The following is a 16,882-nucleotide window of genomic DNA, read 5'->3' as shown; positions in this document are numbered from 1 at the left end:
TTTCACTATACTGGCCACTAGGCTGCTCTGCATTGTGCTTCATGCAGCACATGTGCACAAGCTGCTTGAAGTGTTCCGCACGTGGTAGAGCCAGCTATATGAATCACTGACTTCTGAAAGTCGGTTTGTTGCGAGTGGGGATATCATATTCCTTCGGATAGGTGGTAGGCAGCAGTTGGTGTGGGTAAGTTACATTACGTGCTTCTATTTATAGTTAAAATTATTGGAAGTAATGTTTGGCTTCAGTGTTCTGTGTTTGAGGCAAATATAAATCCACATTTGTAAGGCAAAGTGTGTTAAAGCACCACAATAGATGCAAGGTTCCAAAGGTACAGACATCTTTAATTAATGGAAGGCCCATTTAGACTTCAGGAGGCTTTACCTCATAGTTGTGCTAAGATGCATTTGTGTTTTAAAACCAGAGTCCAGTATATAGGGGAAAAACATATCAGGTAAGCTGTTCTTGCTTTTTGTGTATGTATTCAAACCATAGCTTAAAATCCATGTAATCCGTACTCTTTAATGACATCTAATGGAATTCAGCTTATTTATTTATTTATTTTTAAAATACTCAATAAAAACATTTTATACAAAGTGGTCATCGTCTCCTTAAATTTAATCGTGTGCCTTCCAACAGAAGACTTTAAGGACTTAAAAAGCATTATGCTGTAGGCAGTGTAAGATGTGTTGATTAGTATGGCTGGAGGGGGGAGGAGGGAGAGGACAGTCAAACCCTGTTGCTCCAGAAGTCCTGGTTAGTAGATATTCCTGCTGTCTCAACCAGTTCCATCAGGCACATACAGATGATGAATTTCTCCTGTTCTCTGATGAACTGGATTTGGAACGCAACTGAGGACCTCTGAACTGCTATAGTACATAGAAGATCTCCAAAAACATTGACGTGGGTGACTGAAAAACAGGAAAGCAGAAGAAAATTCACATTTATTTACATCATTTCAAGTATATTACCGGATGTAATGCAAGTTTGGGATACTCTGCATTGAGGGATGGTTTCCTGTATGTGAATTTACTTTTCTGTTTCACATACACACTTCAGTTATTTAGCACTTTTCATGTGTGGATGTCAAAGCAACTTGTGAAAGAAAAAAAGAACAATTTTAGTTATCAGTAGAAAGAGTGATTTATTGAGGGCTCTGTTGGCAATAGTGGAAATCTGGCACTTAGGAGTAGACATATTGTAATAAGAACCTTTTTCTCGGCAAAGGAGATTCCACAAATGTTGGTATCTCTCCTGACAGTTTAGAACTGGAAGTGTGTGTTCTCTTACAGAACGAAGGCCTGAAATACCTTCGTGCTATTTAGAATACTCTTAAAATTGCAACAAATTGGGGGAAAAAAACTAGATAGAATATTTGGCCGTTATACATACAAATGTGGCAGAATCTTATGAAAAATGTATTTAGGGGAAAGAGAAGCAGATGTATGTCCAGTGCTGATATTTAATGTATCATTTTTAATGGCTGTAGTTAGAATAAAACCAAATGTGGACTTCAAATCAGAAAGAGTTAAATATTCGATAAATAATTTAGCACTGAAAGCTCTGCCAACTTAGCTTGCAGCACTTAAAATGCTGGCTTGTGAGAGGGAGCCTCCAAATACCGCCCAGTAACTTCAGCCAATTTGCATTATGACCTAAAATTAGGTGCTTAGCCTATTTATGGATCATGAAACCTGTTTATGGATGTGGAGATACAGGTAGATCAGCGTTCTGCTCTGTATTTCCATCCAAAATAAGCTCTTCCTTCACTTTGGAATGAACCAATTTAGGCAGTGGGTTGTGCCAAACTTTTGATATTCATGTAAAATTACAGTACTAGAACTTTTTAAAGAGTGATTTTTTTCTCTGATAAAACGAAACAGATGAAGTTGGAGCTGTTATTAACATAGCACTGTAATTTGTCTTGAACTTGTGCTTAAATTTTACCCTATTTAGTGACGTTCTCTGATTCTTAGTGGGATTCAGAAATGATTTTTTTTTGTTTATTTTAGAGAGATGATCTGTTGGATTTTTTTGAAACCTTCCTGCTTTAATAATTTAGTGTTTCAGATGCGTGTTGCGATTAGTTGTGTAAATCACAAGTCTCTATATAAAAGTAAATAAGCGATATATTAATGACAGAACAATGAATGCCTGCTAGGAATTTTGGGAAGAAGATTTGTGAGCTACTCTGCAGTGGTCAGTGCTGACCAAATGTGGAGTCATTACTCACGTACTGATCAAAAACATAAAGCAGATTCACTCAGTGTGAACTGCACCTCACTGCTGAGTCCATTCAGGCTGTACATTGTGGATGGTCTTTTTCCCACCAAAGATGTCTTTTGAACTATGCCTTGAGGTTAAACGTTAATGTGTATGTAATGTATTGTGATCAGAATGGCTGGAGCTGATTCTAGGCAAAGGATGCAAATGAATTTTGTGATTGGATGAACCAAGATTTCATACAGTGCTTTTCAGATAATCTTGGATTCACTGGAGATAACTGTTTTGTTCCTGTCCTGCCTGTTTTCATTGTTCATCTCACCATCCCTGCCTCACTTCTGAGAGAATATACTGCAGATTGGAAATTATTACAGAAAGCAGCACGTCCAACACCCTCTCAGCCACAGAACTACATCAAACTCAGACGCTGAACTGCGAAATCAACTATGGATATCTAGAATACATTCAATTGAATTTCATTATTCTTCTTTCTCATTGTACTTAAAATGAGAGCTATTTCTGATGGGAAATCTTGATCAAAATTTAGATTGGCCTCCATTTGTTTCTGGCCTGTTGTAAAGAGAACTTCTAGTGCCTGTCCAGCTTTAGCTGCTCTCCCCATCACATGAGTAAAACAGACTCACTGTGATATTACCAGTTACCATCAGAAGAACGCAGTTTCAGAGGAGAGATTGTTCCTTGGTTCTGAAGAGGTCTCATAAGACTTTCAAGTTAGTTTACTTTACTTGAAATAATTATGGTCCTTGTTAATTACAGTTACATTTTTGGAGAGTAAGGTTTAAATGGAATAAGAATGGAGGATGAGAAATGCAAGCATTGATGATGATGGGGGTGAGGTTTTGTTAACAGAAATTAAGCCTTAATGAAATATGTAGCAAATGTTGCCAATAGTAGGTTTTAAAGCAGTGGTAGTTTTGCAGTGTTATTGTGGCAGACCATAAATAGTTCTTGCAGTGAAAATTTTTACAGAAGAAGAAATTTTAACTTCCCTGGTCAAAATGTAGCTCAGGTTTATCTGTATGTGATGGTATCTTCTCACCTAGAAAGCTGCAGTTAGAAATAAGCTTATCTCATTTTACTGGTTTCTGAGTTTAATCTTAGCAACCATAACTTAGAGAAGATGAATAGAAATTCAGCTACATAAATGAGAACAGCTGATACAATGGTCTAATTAGTGAATATAGGAGCTTAAAGCTTTGCATTGGGTTGTTTCATCTCAAGTGTGTACTTAATGACTATTGTTCACAAATAGAATTTATCTGCATCAATGGGATTTCTACTACTTTATATACTGCTGTTATCTAGGAGCTTTCGGTGGTATAAACTGTCCCTTAGTGAGCAGAGGGTTTTGTTTAGTAAGAGCAACAAAAGATATATGTATATTAGTATCTTATGCTTTTAAAACTCCTACAGGTTCATGAGTGGAAGGAGCAGTATAGGGTTTTGATTCCTTGCTGTTTAACCACACTGAATATTATGTTACTGGACCATTTGTTTTGTGTTCTTGTATTTCTCCTTCCTAGCTGGTTGCAGATAGTAGTTAATGTGGTCCCTAAAAAGGATTCTTTGAAGTCATTAAATCCGGAAGTTAAGCCTTTCTTCATACAGTTTTTCTACATTTGCCTTTACACGTATGTTAAAGGATTCATTCCCTGCCCTTTATTCTGGTCATGTTTATTTTCCACAAGTGCCAGTGGGAATTGTGAATGTAAGGGGAAGAAACACAATAACATGAAACAGGCGCATGGATGTTTGTGTTTTCCCTCTTTCCAGAAACTTTCTGGTCATTTTTGGATAAACGTTTCCGAAGATTCAAGTCAGAAGCTTTCACAGTGGAGCAGTTCTGCTCACAGTGCCTGTGGCATCAAACTGAATCCTACAACAGAGGGTTAAAAAACAGCTTGTTAAATTGCCAGACATACCAAATTCACACCCAACTAAATGCTTTCTTGGAGAGAAAGCAAACATACCCGGTGTCCCTTTCTCCCACTTGCTAAACACGTATCTGCTTAAACTCTCATGTGCTGGTTTAGTATGTTACTTATCAGTTTCTCTACTTCTTAATGTATGTTAAAAATGGTATCTAGCTGGGGAAAAAAGAATAACCAGAGTCAGTTATGAGCTTTAATATTGTTTCCAAACACAGTTTGTTTAAGGTTGCTGTTGTTATGAATTTTAATAGTGCCAAGTGGTTTATCTGTAAGAAAAAAAAACAAAGGAAGGTTTTCTAATAGCATTAGAGTTTTCTTTTCTTCAGCTATGCTTCTTAAATTCCAGCTTAGCCCTACAGAAAGGTAGATGGCTTGTCCAACATCTCTGTGTATACAACATTATGACAAACTATTTTACAGGAACTGTTTGAGTCGGGAACGGACAAGAATAAAATAATAATACAAAGATGAGAACTTTCTTTAATACGGTGTTAAAGAAATCTTAAGAAAGGGGTTGAGATATTTCTTCTCACATACAAATGCATATATAAATAGTAAAGAAATGTGGATATGTATGTGTGTGGACTAATAGAATTGCTAGTAAGTCATCACATGAAATTCAGAAGAACTTATTGTTACAACATCTGTAGCTACCGGTATATAATGTAATAAGTTTCTATTGAAAGTATTGATACAAATGTTTTTTACATATACAGTCTTTGTGTTCTCTTTCAGGTCTTGAATCATCACGTCCAAATTTAATTCTTGGATTGGTCATCTGTCAAAAAGGGAAACGTCTTGCTACTGGCATGGAAGCAGACAAAATAGAGGAAAAGCGAAGTCGGATTCAATTGCAAGAGGAAGCAGAACCATCTCAGTTCCTGAAGGGGCCAGCAACTTCTTTCCAAGAAAAGAAAACTCCAAAATACACACTTTATTCTGGAGACTCAGCTGTAAGTACAACACCACCTGGGTCTCCTCCGCCGCCGCCTCCACCCCCACTTCCCGTTCCGGAAAGCTCAACAGTTACACCTTCGGTATTAAAGATACTGTCCTCGATTAAAAGCGGAACCACAACTACTGCACCACCACCGCCACCACCACCAGTTTCAGCTACTGCTTCTCCAAGTGGTGCTGCTACACATTCTTCATCTTCAAAAACGGCCACTCCTCTTGAGCACATCCTGCAGACACTTTTTGGAAAGAAGAAATCTTTTGAACCTGTTCCCAAGGATTCTGAAACTGCCCAGTCTTCAAATCAGAAAGCTCAGGCAGCTGCTGAGGGAGGTGTGACGGCTGTTCCTTTGTTAGATCCCATTGTACAACAGTTTGGCCAGATGTCAAAAGACAAAGCTATAGAAGAGGAGGAAGACGACAGACCATATGATCCCGAGGAAGAATATGATCCAGAGAAAGCTTTTGAAATGCAGACAGGTGAAAGTGAAAAACTCTATAATGTGGAAAAGCCGAGTAATACAGCAATACTAGAGGATGAGGCCTATGATCCAGAAGATGAAACTATCTTGGAAGAAGCAAAAGTTGCTGTTGATGATTTACCAAACAAAATGTATACGGATACTAAAAGCAGTGCTGCAGAAACATCTGCTCCATACGTACCCGACTTATCTGCGTCCTCATCCTTAGTGGAACAGCAAAAAATGCTGGAAGAGTTAAACAAACAAATAGAAGAACAGAAAAGGCAACTAGAGGAGCAAGAAGAAGCCCTCAGACAACAAAGAGCAGCTGTTGGTGTTTCAATGGCTCATTTTTCAGTGTCTGATGCTTTAATGTCACCACCACCAAAATCTTCCCTATTAAAGACTGAATTGTTCCAACAGGGCCAGCAAGGTTTACAAAAAGTAGATTTACCTTCATCTGCAAATCAACAAGCACAAGTTTTAACCCAGGGCTCTGACCCACGGCAGACTAGAGATCCTCGCCAAGCCAGAAGAATGGCAACAGAAATAAATGACAATGCTGATGCTCGAATAAAGCCCCAGGCAGTACAGAATGAAACACCTGCAAGAGAAATTCTTTCAGCAAGTTTTCCAAGTGCTTTGTCAGCTCCACTTGCTAAGGAAGATAATACATTAATGTCTGCTCCTCAGCTTAGTTATACTGCTGATAACTGGGCTTCAAGTGAACAATCTTCTACAGTGCCTCAGAGTGAGGCGTCTAGTAGCACATTTGAAAACACTGCTCAAGTTAATTTGGAGAACATAAGTCAAACAGTTCCTGGTGAACCCTCTACATCCAAACCCTTACGTAAAGTGCTGCTTCCAACACCTCCAACTACATGTTTTCAACCTAATTTCTCCACTTCAAATGACGGTCAGTCTTTGCAAGATATGCATCAAGTATCGTGGTCCAATGAGCCAAAGGATGCAATAGGAAGAGATTCTTTTTCAAATGCAATGTTTACTTCTCAGGAAAACACAGGTGGTCACTATGAACCAGAGAGAGGTCTGTCTTCACTGCAGTATGAAGAACAAAGAAACCCTCTGCCTCATCAGTTTGTAGAACAAGCTGAGTCTACATCAATTCAGGGCGAGGGTGGCCCTCTCCCACAGCACTTTGATGAAAACAGACTTCCATTTTCTTTGTCTGGGCAGAAAGGAGGACCTCCACAACCACCAATACATAATGCACCTGGAGGACCTCATGGACCTAATTTTAGAGGTCCGGCACCACAGTTCTCAGAAGAGCACGGTTCTCCAAATAGTGATGGGCAAAGAGGACCTGCCCCCGGAAGATTTGGAGGTCAGAAGGGTCCCATCCCTCCCTTATTTTCTTCGCAGCATGGATCTCCACTTTTTGGTGATAACAGGGGCCCTGCCCCATCTTATGGTGTTCCAAGAGGAATGTCGCCATCTCAGTTTGAAGATCATATGGAACCTCACATGGAACAAAGGGAATTCTCAGATCCCCAATACAATGAAATGATTAGGCCTCCAGGACAATTTGATGGATCTGATCAATCTCAGTTTATGGGAAACAGAGGACCTTTTCCTTTTGGAGGTCAAAGACGACCTCCACCAGCTCAGTTTAGGGGACCAAGAGGGCCTCACACCAATCAATTTGAAGGGCAAAGAGGTCCAGCTCCTAATCACGGACCTGGACCAAGAGGACTTTTGCCACAGCCATTTGAAGAACGGAGAGGGAGTCCCCCACCCAGATTTGCCAACCAGAGGGGTCCAGCACCACCTCAGTATGGAGGACCAAGAGGACCCTCGCCTGCTATGTTTCCAGAGCAAAACGAACCTCCTTCTAGATTTCATTTCCAAGGTCAGTCACAACAAAGCATGAAGTCATCCCCAAGACCACTCCTAGACCTTCCAGGCCATCTATCAGGCCACAGAAAAGAGATGTGGGAGGAGGCCGGACCATCTGCATCTCTTTCCAATGTTTCTGGACAAGGGCATGAGTCAGAAGGACAGTGGTCAGCATCTGACTTCCGAGAAGGCAAAAATACTGAATATAGAGGCCAGACATTCGAAGGGAGACAGAGAGAGAGATATGAGGGAGGAAATAAAGACAAGGGTTTAGATCAGCCAGAGCCTCAGCAAGGTGATAATCGACAAGGTAGACCCTTTGAGGAAAGACGAAGGGATCGTGAACATGGCAGACCTTGGGAAAGAGACCGTGGCAGAAACTGGAACAGAGACAGGGACTGGGAGAGACACAGGGACAAGGAATGGGATAAAAACAGAGACAGAAACCAAAACAAAGACAGAGAGAAAGATTCCGAGCATGCTAAAGACTGGGAAAGAAGCAGAGAACGAGACAGAGCCAGAAATAGAGACAGAGAATCCTACAGAAGACGTGACAGGGAGCGATCGAGAAGCAGAGACAGAGATCGTGACAGAGATAAAGACAGAGACCGGGATCGAAGCAGGGAGAAAGAAAGAGATCGAGACAGAGACCGGGATCGTGAAAGAGGGAAAGATCGGAAAGATCGGAGCAAACCCAGGGAAACTGCTAAAGAGGTGAAGCCAGAAACACCTAAGGAGACTCAGAAACCGACAGAGACAGAAGCTTCATCTTCCACTAATCAGTCATAGAAATATGACTGCTATTTTCCATAAATAAGATACTTTTACAACATAGCAAGGACCTGACTCAGTGTCTTCTGTACATACTGTATATTCTCACCTTTACAAAAGTGCTGTTGTAAATCTAGCCTTATAAAATGTACTGACAAATGAGTAATTTTTGAGCAACTGTGAATGAGAACACTCAGACAGCAAGAACAAACTGGACTTTCACTTGCTGCATTTTGTGCATAACGTTTTTATTATAAGGATTCACAGTGTTACCTGTTGGGAAGATTTGTTTTTGTTTTTGTTTTTTTCTACTTGCATCTTTATCTTTAAAATTTCCATTTACGGTACAGAAATGGGAAAAGTCAAAGAAGAGCATATTGCTTTTTAAAAATTATAAAGTTATGTTTTCCAGTAACTTGAATTGTAATTTTATAAGAGAATTTAATGGAAACCTTAGGAGCCATACCTTTAAATCTCATCTATTTTCATGTCCCAAGTTGTTCCTGCAAGGATAAAGGAACAAGGAGTCCACTATCGCCATCTTTCTTTCTGATGGTGTGTTTAGGAAAAGGCTGCGGAAGAACAGTGTTATTATTTGACAGAGGATTGGGAAGCTGAATATTGTAAGCTTAAAGTGCACTACCTTCCTTTCTCCATGCAGTTATTTTGTGTTAATCCATCTGTTAACAAAGAACAACGAAACAATTTGTACTTGTGTTGTTTTGTTTTGTTTTGTTTTGTTTTTTCACCAGGGTGAGGAGTTTTAATCCCACATATTTACAAACCTGTAATTAAAGAGCATTAAGAGCAGCACCTTTATAACCAGCAGCACTTAAAAATGTCAGATATCAATTGGCAAAGAGTGAAGTCTACAAAAGAACAGAGATACCGACGGAATGGAAAAGAATTGCATTAAACAGCCCATCCCGTCTGGTCCTTTAAACAATGTCTTTTAAAGTCCTTATACATCACGGATGGTCCTTTAAACGGTGTCTTTTAAAGTCCTCATCCATCATGGATTTGCTGGTTGGAATGATTGCAATATGAACCTGCAACCAACACATTAACAGTGCAGAGGGGTGTTATTAAATACAGACATCTACTACGGTGTAAGATTTTTGTTCCTAACGAGACATTTCTAATTTAAAAGACATACACAAACGTATGCAAAAAGGCAAAAAGTGTGTTTGCTTCGGGTTTACTTGATAGAGATTTCTGTACATTGTATTTTATATGGCAAAAAAAAAATATATAGCACTGTACATTAAGATACGGGAGCTCACAGGTTTTTTGTTACTGTAAGTAGAATAAACACCTGCAGTTCAATTCGGGCTGTTTCTTTGCTGTGTCTTATTACTTGCTATTATATATGATAGTGTGATATGATATATATAGATATAGTATGATATGAGATATATAGATATAGTATGATACATGATATGATATATATTGATATAGTATGATATGATATATGATCTATATAGATATAGTATGATATATATAGATATAGTATGATAGTGTGATATGATATATATGAGATATATAGATATAGTATGATATGATGTTATATAGATATAGTATGATATGATATAGATATAGTATGATAGTGTGATATATATATATAGTATATGATATGAGATATATAGATATAGTATATGATATATATATAGTATGATATATGATATGATATATACAGTATGATATATGATATATATATATATATAGTATGATATATGATATGATACATAGATATATGATATATGATATGGTATATATAGATATAGTATGATAGTGTGATATGATATATATTGATATAGTATATGATATGAGATATATAGATATAGTATATGATATATAGTATGATATATGATATTATATATATATATAGTATGATATATGATATATATAGATATAGTGTATGATATATATAGATACAGTTTGATATATATGATATATATATATATATAGTATGATATATGATATGATACATAGATATATGATATATGATATGGTATATGTAGATATAGTATGATAGTGTGATATATATTGATATAGTATATGATATGAGATATATAGATATAGTATATGATATATATAGTATGATATATATTATATATAGTATGATATATGATATATATAGATATAGTGTATGATATATATAGATACAGTTTGTTATATATGATATATATAGTATGATATATGATATGATATATAGATACATGATATATGATATGATATATATAGATATAGTGTGATAGTGTGATATGATATATATGATATATATAGATATAGTATGATATATGATATACATATAGTATGATATCATATACTATATCTATATCATATGCTATATCTATACTATATCTATATCTATAGATATATATAGTATATATCTATATGATATATATCTATATCTATACCTATATCTATATCTATATAATGATATATAGATATAGTATATGACATATATAGATATAGTATGATATATGATACATATAGATACATCTATGCCCCCCCAATGACTGAACGCCGCAGTTAGCAGGCGGTTGGCGGGGCGCAGCGCGCATGCGCGAGGCGGGCGGTTAGCGCGCGGCGGTTGGCGGGGGCGCGTGCTGCGCGTGCACGGCGGGCGGGTTTGTCCGCTGAGCGATAGGGGCGGGCGGGGGGGGGGCGGAGAGCGGAGACCCGCGTCCCTACAGAGCGCTGTGGGGTGAGGGAGCCGCTCCCCTTCATCTGTGCTCAGCTCCGCACACCCACATCCGCACTCCCCCTGAGGGAGCCGAGCGGAGCAGAGCAGGTGAAGGCCGTTTCCCGGTGTGTGGGAGGGGAGGGCCGAGCCTCCGCCGCATCGTGTGGTGAGGGAGCGGCGGGGCCGCGCGATGTGCCGGGCATTGCCGTGACCGAGTCGGGTTTGGTGGTTGAGACCCGTGTGTGTGGTGCCATAAGGTGCCATAAAGGCGCATTGAGGCCATGGCTGGGCCCCCCCCTCAGTCCGGCCCTTCTCCAGCTGCCGCCGCCGCCGTCCCGCCCGGTGCGGACGCGTCGTTTGGTGAGCAGAGCCTCGGCTTCAGCTCGGCGGATCTGAGCCTGGTGGAGATGACGGACATAGAGTACAGCCAGCTGCAGCACGACGAAGGCTGCTCTTCATGCGGCCCAACCGGCCCGGCCGCATTTCCCGGCCTATGCCAGGCGGCAGCGACCGCCGATGGTGGCGTGGTGCCGGTATCCAACCCCTGCGTGGGCCACGCGGACTTCCAGGAGCTCAGGATGATGTTGCTCAGTGAGGTGAACCCTCCCCCTGGCGGCCAAGCAGATAAAACACCCAAGGGTAGCACTGCGGATGTGTCGGGGCACGGCTTGGTGAGGGCGAAACACGGTGAGAGCTTTGCAGGGTCGAGCAAAGGGAGCGTAGTGGTTGAGCATGTGGCGATGGCACCCGAACCCAGATCGAAATCTGCAGTTAGAGTTCGATTGGAGGACAGATTCAACAGCATCCCGACTGAAAACCCCAGATGCCAAGAACCCCAAGAATCTGGAGTGACCCTGAACAAGTGTGTTGTGCTTCATTTCAGTTTCTGTCGTTAAGCTATGTGTTTTCATAGACTTCAAACTGGTTTGCTAAGTTAAACCTACGATCAGTACTTTAATACGTGTCATAAGATGTGCTTTTCTAAGTGGTACCACTCACATGGCTGCACTCTGCCCTCCTTTATCTGACATCAACGGCACAGAATAGCATCACAGAATTTATTACCTTACTACTTTATTACTGATAACAACCTGTAATTTAAGTAAAGGTGAAAGGAGAACGTTAACCTGCTTTTGCAGCTTACAGAAATCAAGGCAGCTTCTTAATCCTAACTAAATAACGCGGGGCAGTTGATTATTGTAATGAATGATACAACTTAGAGGCTTGGCTATGAGTGGAAGTTGGCTGATACAATGTAAACCCCACAGCTGAGTCAGCATTCTGCTAAAGCATTTCCTTGAGGCTGTTAGTTAGCACTGAATAAAACGCATTCTAAACTGATAGATTATTTATTTATTGCAATAAGTGAATGTGGTTTCTTAATGATAACTACCAAAGGCTGTATAGCTGTGATTCTTTTCAGTGCTCCTCATCTGCAACTGCTCATCTTAGTGTGTTTCTTTGTGTTGTTATGTAGCTTAGTCACATTGATTCGGCAGCCGTCGGAGCTGGTTGGGGTCCCCCTTCATCAGAGTCAGAACAAGTGTGCGGCGGTGGTGAAAAACAGGAGCGCCCCCACCACACCATCTCCACAGTTCACACATCCACTGTTCACCATGAGCGCGTGTTCTGCTGCTGGAACTGCTAATTCCTCACAGGCCCAGGTAGGTCATACGACCTCCATTAATTGTATTCTGCGAATGTCAAACGCTGGTAATGTTAATCTCCCAGGTGTAGTAGGGTTGTGAAGGTTTGTGTTAAAGCGTGGCCTGGTTTAGGCTGACATGAGTATACGACTGTAGCTTGTTCGTCTGTTAAGGTTATCAACGTTATTCAATCAGTTGTGTAGCAGTTCAGTCATGCAATAATGTGCATGATATGATGATCAGTGCACTGTTAGATGTGGCAGAAGTGCTGAGTCGCAGCCTGAAGCAGTGATGGAGCACCTGGTGGGAAAGCAGGGGAGCTCAGCTGCATGCAGTGTACCTGAGTGAGTGGAAGGGGTGGAGCCAGGATCCACTCCTGGCCCCCATTTAGGGGTTGACAGTGAAGGTGAGTGTATCTCACTGGAGATCCCTACATACCTGAGGCCTTCCAAAGGTAAACAGCTTTATTTGTTTGTTTCTGCATCTGCTGCTGCACTTGGGCTTATCTCACTTGCTGCAACCTGGGGCTCTGCCACTCCACTGCCATTGCTGTGTTTCCCATCACAGTATAGCTTATTATAGCTTATTATAGCTTATAGGTGTCCTAGGATAAATATATCTGTGTCTATATTTTTCTGTTGTATCACTTACTCCGTACAAGAGCAGGAGGAGATATTCAACAAATAAGATTTCCTTTTGTTTGTTCATTTTCTAATTCATTTTGATGAGGCATGTGATGTTTTGTTTTTACTTCTTTTTCCTTGTAATCTGTGAAGCAAGAGAGGTAACGTGGCACTCAGGGAAGGCCAGAACTGTATTAAAGAAGTAGAACTAAAAATACAGCAGACTGTTAAAATGCCACGGTTGTGGTGTGCAGAAGTAATTAAGATTTATTTTCATACAGCGTGTTGACTAATGGAGCTGAAATTTAAGGTCTTCATATGAAGATAATGAAAACTGACTCCTTTTTATGTATATAATCTTCCTAAATATTCCATTTTTGATTTTCACAGGCCTCTGGAACATCTTGCACTATTTTGGAATCTGCCAAACATCAAGAGATTGGGATTCCCAGAACATTCTCTTTCTGTTACCATCAGGAAATGGAATCCACAAAACAGACAGTAGGTGCCATGAATAAAGCTTTGCCTGAGGAAGTTTGGATTAAAGTTGGAGGTAAACCATCTATCTTCATTTAGCTTTCTCTGTCCTTCAAATCCTTTTCAGTGTGTACATGTTCTGCAATGAATATTAGTGCAGTGAATCATATGAGGTGTGGTCTTTGAGATACACTGTGGGCAATATGGGACTAGATTAAAGGAAAAAGTTGCCTATGATTTTAGTTAAATTTATGGAAACATTTAGCTCTTCAGGCTTAAAGTGAGAAAACCTGAGGCTATAAAGTATCTTTAAATTCTGGGTCTAGAGTAAGTAACTGGTTTCTTTTTACGTTTTTTGACCCAAAAGTCAATAGAGCAGATCCAGTTATCAAATTGAAGAACGTTTAAAGGACTTCTTCAAATGCTAATTAAAGGTAGGCACGATCTCTGTTAGTTCTCTGAGCAAATGGAATCTAGGTGGATTTTGAATCAGCAAGCGGTGCCTTTGGGTTTAGGACACGTATTGCTGTGAGAGTCAATCTAGATTGGCCATAAAGCTTCAAAGGTTGTTCCACATAAAACAACAATAAGTAAATTTTTTCTGCTCAGTGTTTTCCATGACCAGTAGGAGGATTATCAATAGGTTCTTTTCCTCTTTGTTTTGCAAAGAAGACACCCTATGCAAGCAAGCGATAAACAAAAGAAGTTGCAGCCGAATAAGCCCAATGGATGCAAACATAGATCGCAAACCTCTTAGTGAAATACAAAATATGCGAGATAGCCAGAGTACTGCATCTGCCCAGGGCCCCTGGCAGTCAGCACAGTCACATTCAAGTGTGCAGGTACAGAGTGGTACACAGGAAGGAGTTACTCAGCGAAGAGAAAGACATAACCGCATGGAGAGAGACAGAAGGTAATTTTTCTATGAGGAGCTGCAATGCAAAGTTTTTGAAGCTTAAGATACTGATACTCTAACAGTCCTGTTGTTTTCCAGAGTAGAAGGTAAACATGAATGTATTATGTTTTAGTTGCGAGAAAAAGCAGAGCAGGTGGTGAGGGTTCAGTGTTTATTAGAAGGAAGTGCATGTGCTTAACTGCAGGCTGCTCTAGAAAGGTGAGGTAACTAACTTGTTTATAACACAACTAATATACAAACTTAGAGATATAGATTGTAGCAAACTACAGATAGATAGTTTAAAACAAAAAGCAGTCTCCAAAGGTCATGGCTTGTATCAGATGTAATTGTCCCCTAAATATTATTATAATTACTTTTTTTCCCCCTCTCTTCCATCTTGATAACCTTTTGTATTTGTTTGTAGGCGCAGAATCCGGATTTGTTGCGATGAACTGAATCTTCTGGTTCCGTTCTGCACTGCTGATACTGATAAAGCCACAACCTTACAGTGGACAACTGCATTTCTGAAGTACATCCAGGAGAAGCACGGCGATTCTCTGAAACAGGTTCACATCAGATTTCATTTTTGTTCTCAATCAAATACTGATACAGTTTTAAAGCTGTCATAATGTAGCTAAAGTGTACGGAATGGTTCTTCTGGGTGCTGTTGCTGAAGGACTGCTGTGTCATTGAGCTGTCCTTATAAAGCTGTTTTATTTGACCAGCTCTCCTTGTGACAGTTTCAGTTCAGTAGTGTGGTGTCACAGCTTGTCTTCAGGTAGAATTTTCAGATTGGGTTTATTTTTTATTTTAACTAATTATTTTTTTAAGTTAGCATCATACTCAGGAATGGGGCTGTCTGTAGAATTAAGGCCTTCTTCAGTCATTCCTATTCTTCTCCCTTCTTTTTTTCACTATTCCTTACTTATTCACAGAGATGTCTCTAGCTGAATGCTATGAGCCAGTGGTTACATGATGGAATTCTGGGCTCCATATATGCCCATACTATCATTATATTAAAGCGATTAAGAGTATTAAAGGGTTGTATGCCCCATAAGCTCCCACACTAACACAGCCCTACTTGCAGCCCAAGAGCAATTCTGTCTCAGCTAAAGGTATCATAGGAGAACAGATGCAGCACAGTCCCATGGTGCTTACTGTGAAAGGTCCATCAGTTTTCTTCAAGACATCAGTGAAACAAAAACATACATCTCAAGTAAATTCCCATCAAACTTTATTGTTGTTTCTTTTTCTATTTTGACTTTTAGGAATTCGAGACTGTGTTCTGTGGCAAAACAGGCAGGAGACTGAAAGTGCCCAGGTCGGATTCGTTTGTAACGTGTCCAGTTCAGGAGAACGTGCAACATGGCTATGGAGACCAAGTAGCCTTGAATTGTCTGAGTGTGGATAAATAAGGAATGACCCAAACTGTATTTTTCTCTGTTTACATGCAGGGCATTGGCTTATTGTGATTAATTTATTTGATAAGCCCTGGGAGTGACTTGCAGAACTATAGCTTGTAAAAACACATAAATAGAGCTTTAAAGAAAACATTCATCGTTCAAATGGAAATGTAAATTGACTGCCAGCAGTATAAATCACTGTTCTGTTAGTGGAGCTTTGGGACTAGAGGAAACAAGAAAATGCCTTGGCAGCTATTAATTATTCTTCTCCTTTTGCTCTTTTTCTGTTTGTGGTTCTGCATTGGATTTTTTTTCCCTTCCTTTTTCCTTCAAGGTGATACAGTACAGTTAAGAATTGTTGTAAAACATCACCCTATCCTGTTGTTTTAATAACTACATGCAACTATATCCTTTAAGTGTAAAAAGAACTGCAACGTACTATATTAAAATGCCCATTTTTCCTCATTAATAGTTAAAAAGTTACATGGGTTAATTGAATAAGTGCATAGTTTCTAAATTGTACTCTTATGGAGTTTCTTTGCTGCACTTTAACATATTTGGCCCCAAAGATTAATACAAAGCTATTAGCATTGGTTTTAGAGTGGTGCGTTATTTTAATGTATTTCACACGACTGTCCAACAGTTTCTTGTATTGTTTAGTCCAAGAATGGCATATTGTAAACAGCAAATTATTTAAATGTACAGACTATTTTAATATTTAAAGGCTAATATGGCTCTAGTGTTGATAAGCTTCAGCATTTAGGGCTAGGAATAGAATAGTGTCTGAGCTTTATTAATTTCAGTCATAATGCCAGCAGGTTTTGAAGTACAAAAAAGGTCTCCCAGAGTCAATACTGTTTGAAATCACGGATACTGACAATTTTGCAGCAATTTATTTCCAAAGAATCCTAGGAAAAAGAAAACAGTTTTGGA

General features: G+C 39.6%; 2 protein-coding genes across 5 annotated transcripts in view; both read left to right on the top strand.

Annotated features, from left to right (window-relative positions):
• The window catches only part of DIDO1 (death inducer-obliterator 1), a 45,269-nt gene extending 35,722 nt beyond the window's left edge, over positions 1 to 9,547 (top strand). For 2 of the 3 annotated variants that reach the window (XM_015881543.2, XM_015881546.1), the window contains one exon: positions 4,909 to 9,547. In XM_015881543.2, coding sequence (XP_015737029.1) covers positions 4,909 to 8,234 — 3,326 coding nt within the window. In that variant the 3' untranslated portion in view covers positions 8,235 to 9,547. The remainder of the gene's footprint in view (positions 1 to 4,908) is intronic. The other variant, XM_015881544.2, reaches the window with a different exon arrangement.
• A 1,313-nt stretch (positions 9,548 to 10,860) lies between these two features.
• TCFL5 (transcription factor like 5) lies at positions 10,861 to 16,548 on the top strand. Of its 2 annotated transcripts, none has more exons than XM_015881599.2 (6): positions 10,861 to 11,767; positions 12,383 to 12,569; positions 13,565 to 13,727; positions 14,324 to 14,564; positions 14,971 to 15,112; positions 15,815 to 16,548. In XM_015881599.2, exons 1-6 carry the CDS (start codon positions 11,187 to 11,189, stop codon positions 15,959 to 15,961), a joined length of 1,461 nt encoding a protein of 486 aa, XP_015737085.1. In that variant the 5' UTR covers positions 10,861 to 11,186; the 3' UTR covers positions 15,962 to 16,548. The 2 variants fall into 2 exon arrangements, with proteins under 2 accessions (XP_015737085.1, XP_015737084.1); XM_015881598.2 differs by having other exon boundaries at positions 10,862 to 11,767; positions 14,321 to 14,564.
• Positions 16,549 to 16,882: the final 334 nt, after the last annotated feature.

Source organism: Coturnix japonica, chromosome 20, assembly GCF_001577835.2.
Source record: "Coturnix japonica isolate 7356 chromosome 20, Coturnix japonica 2.1, whole genome shotgun sequence".
Classification (NCBI taxonomy): Eukaryota; Metazoa; Chordata; class Aves; order Galliformes; family Phasianidae; genus Coturnix; species Coturnix japonica.
This window is presented reverse-complemented; position numbering and strand designations above follow the sequence as displayed.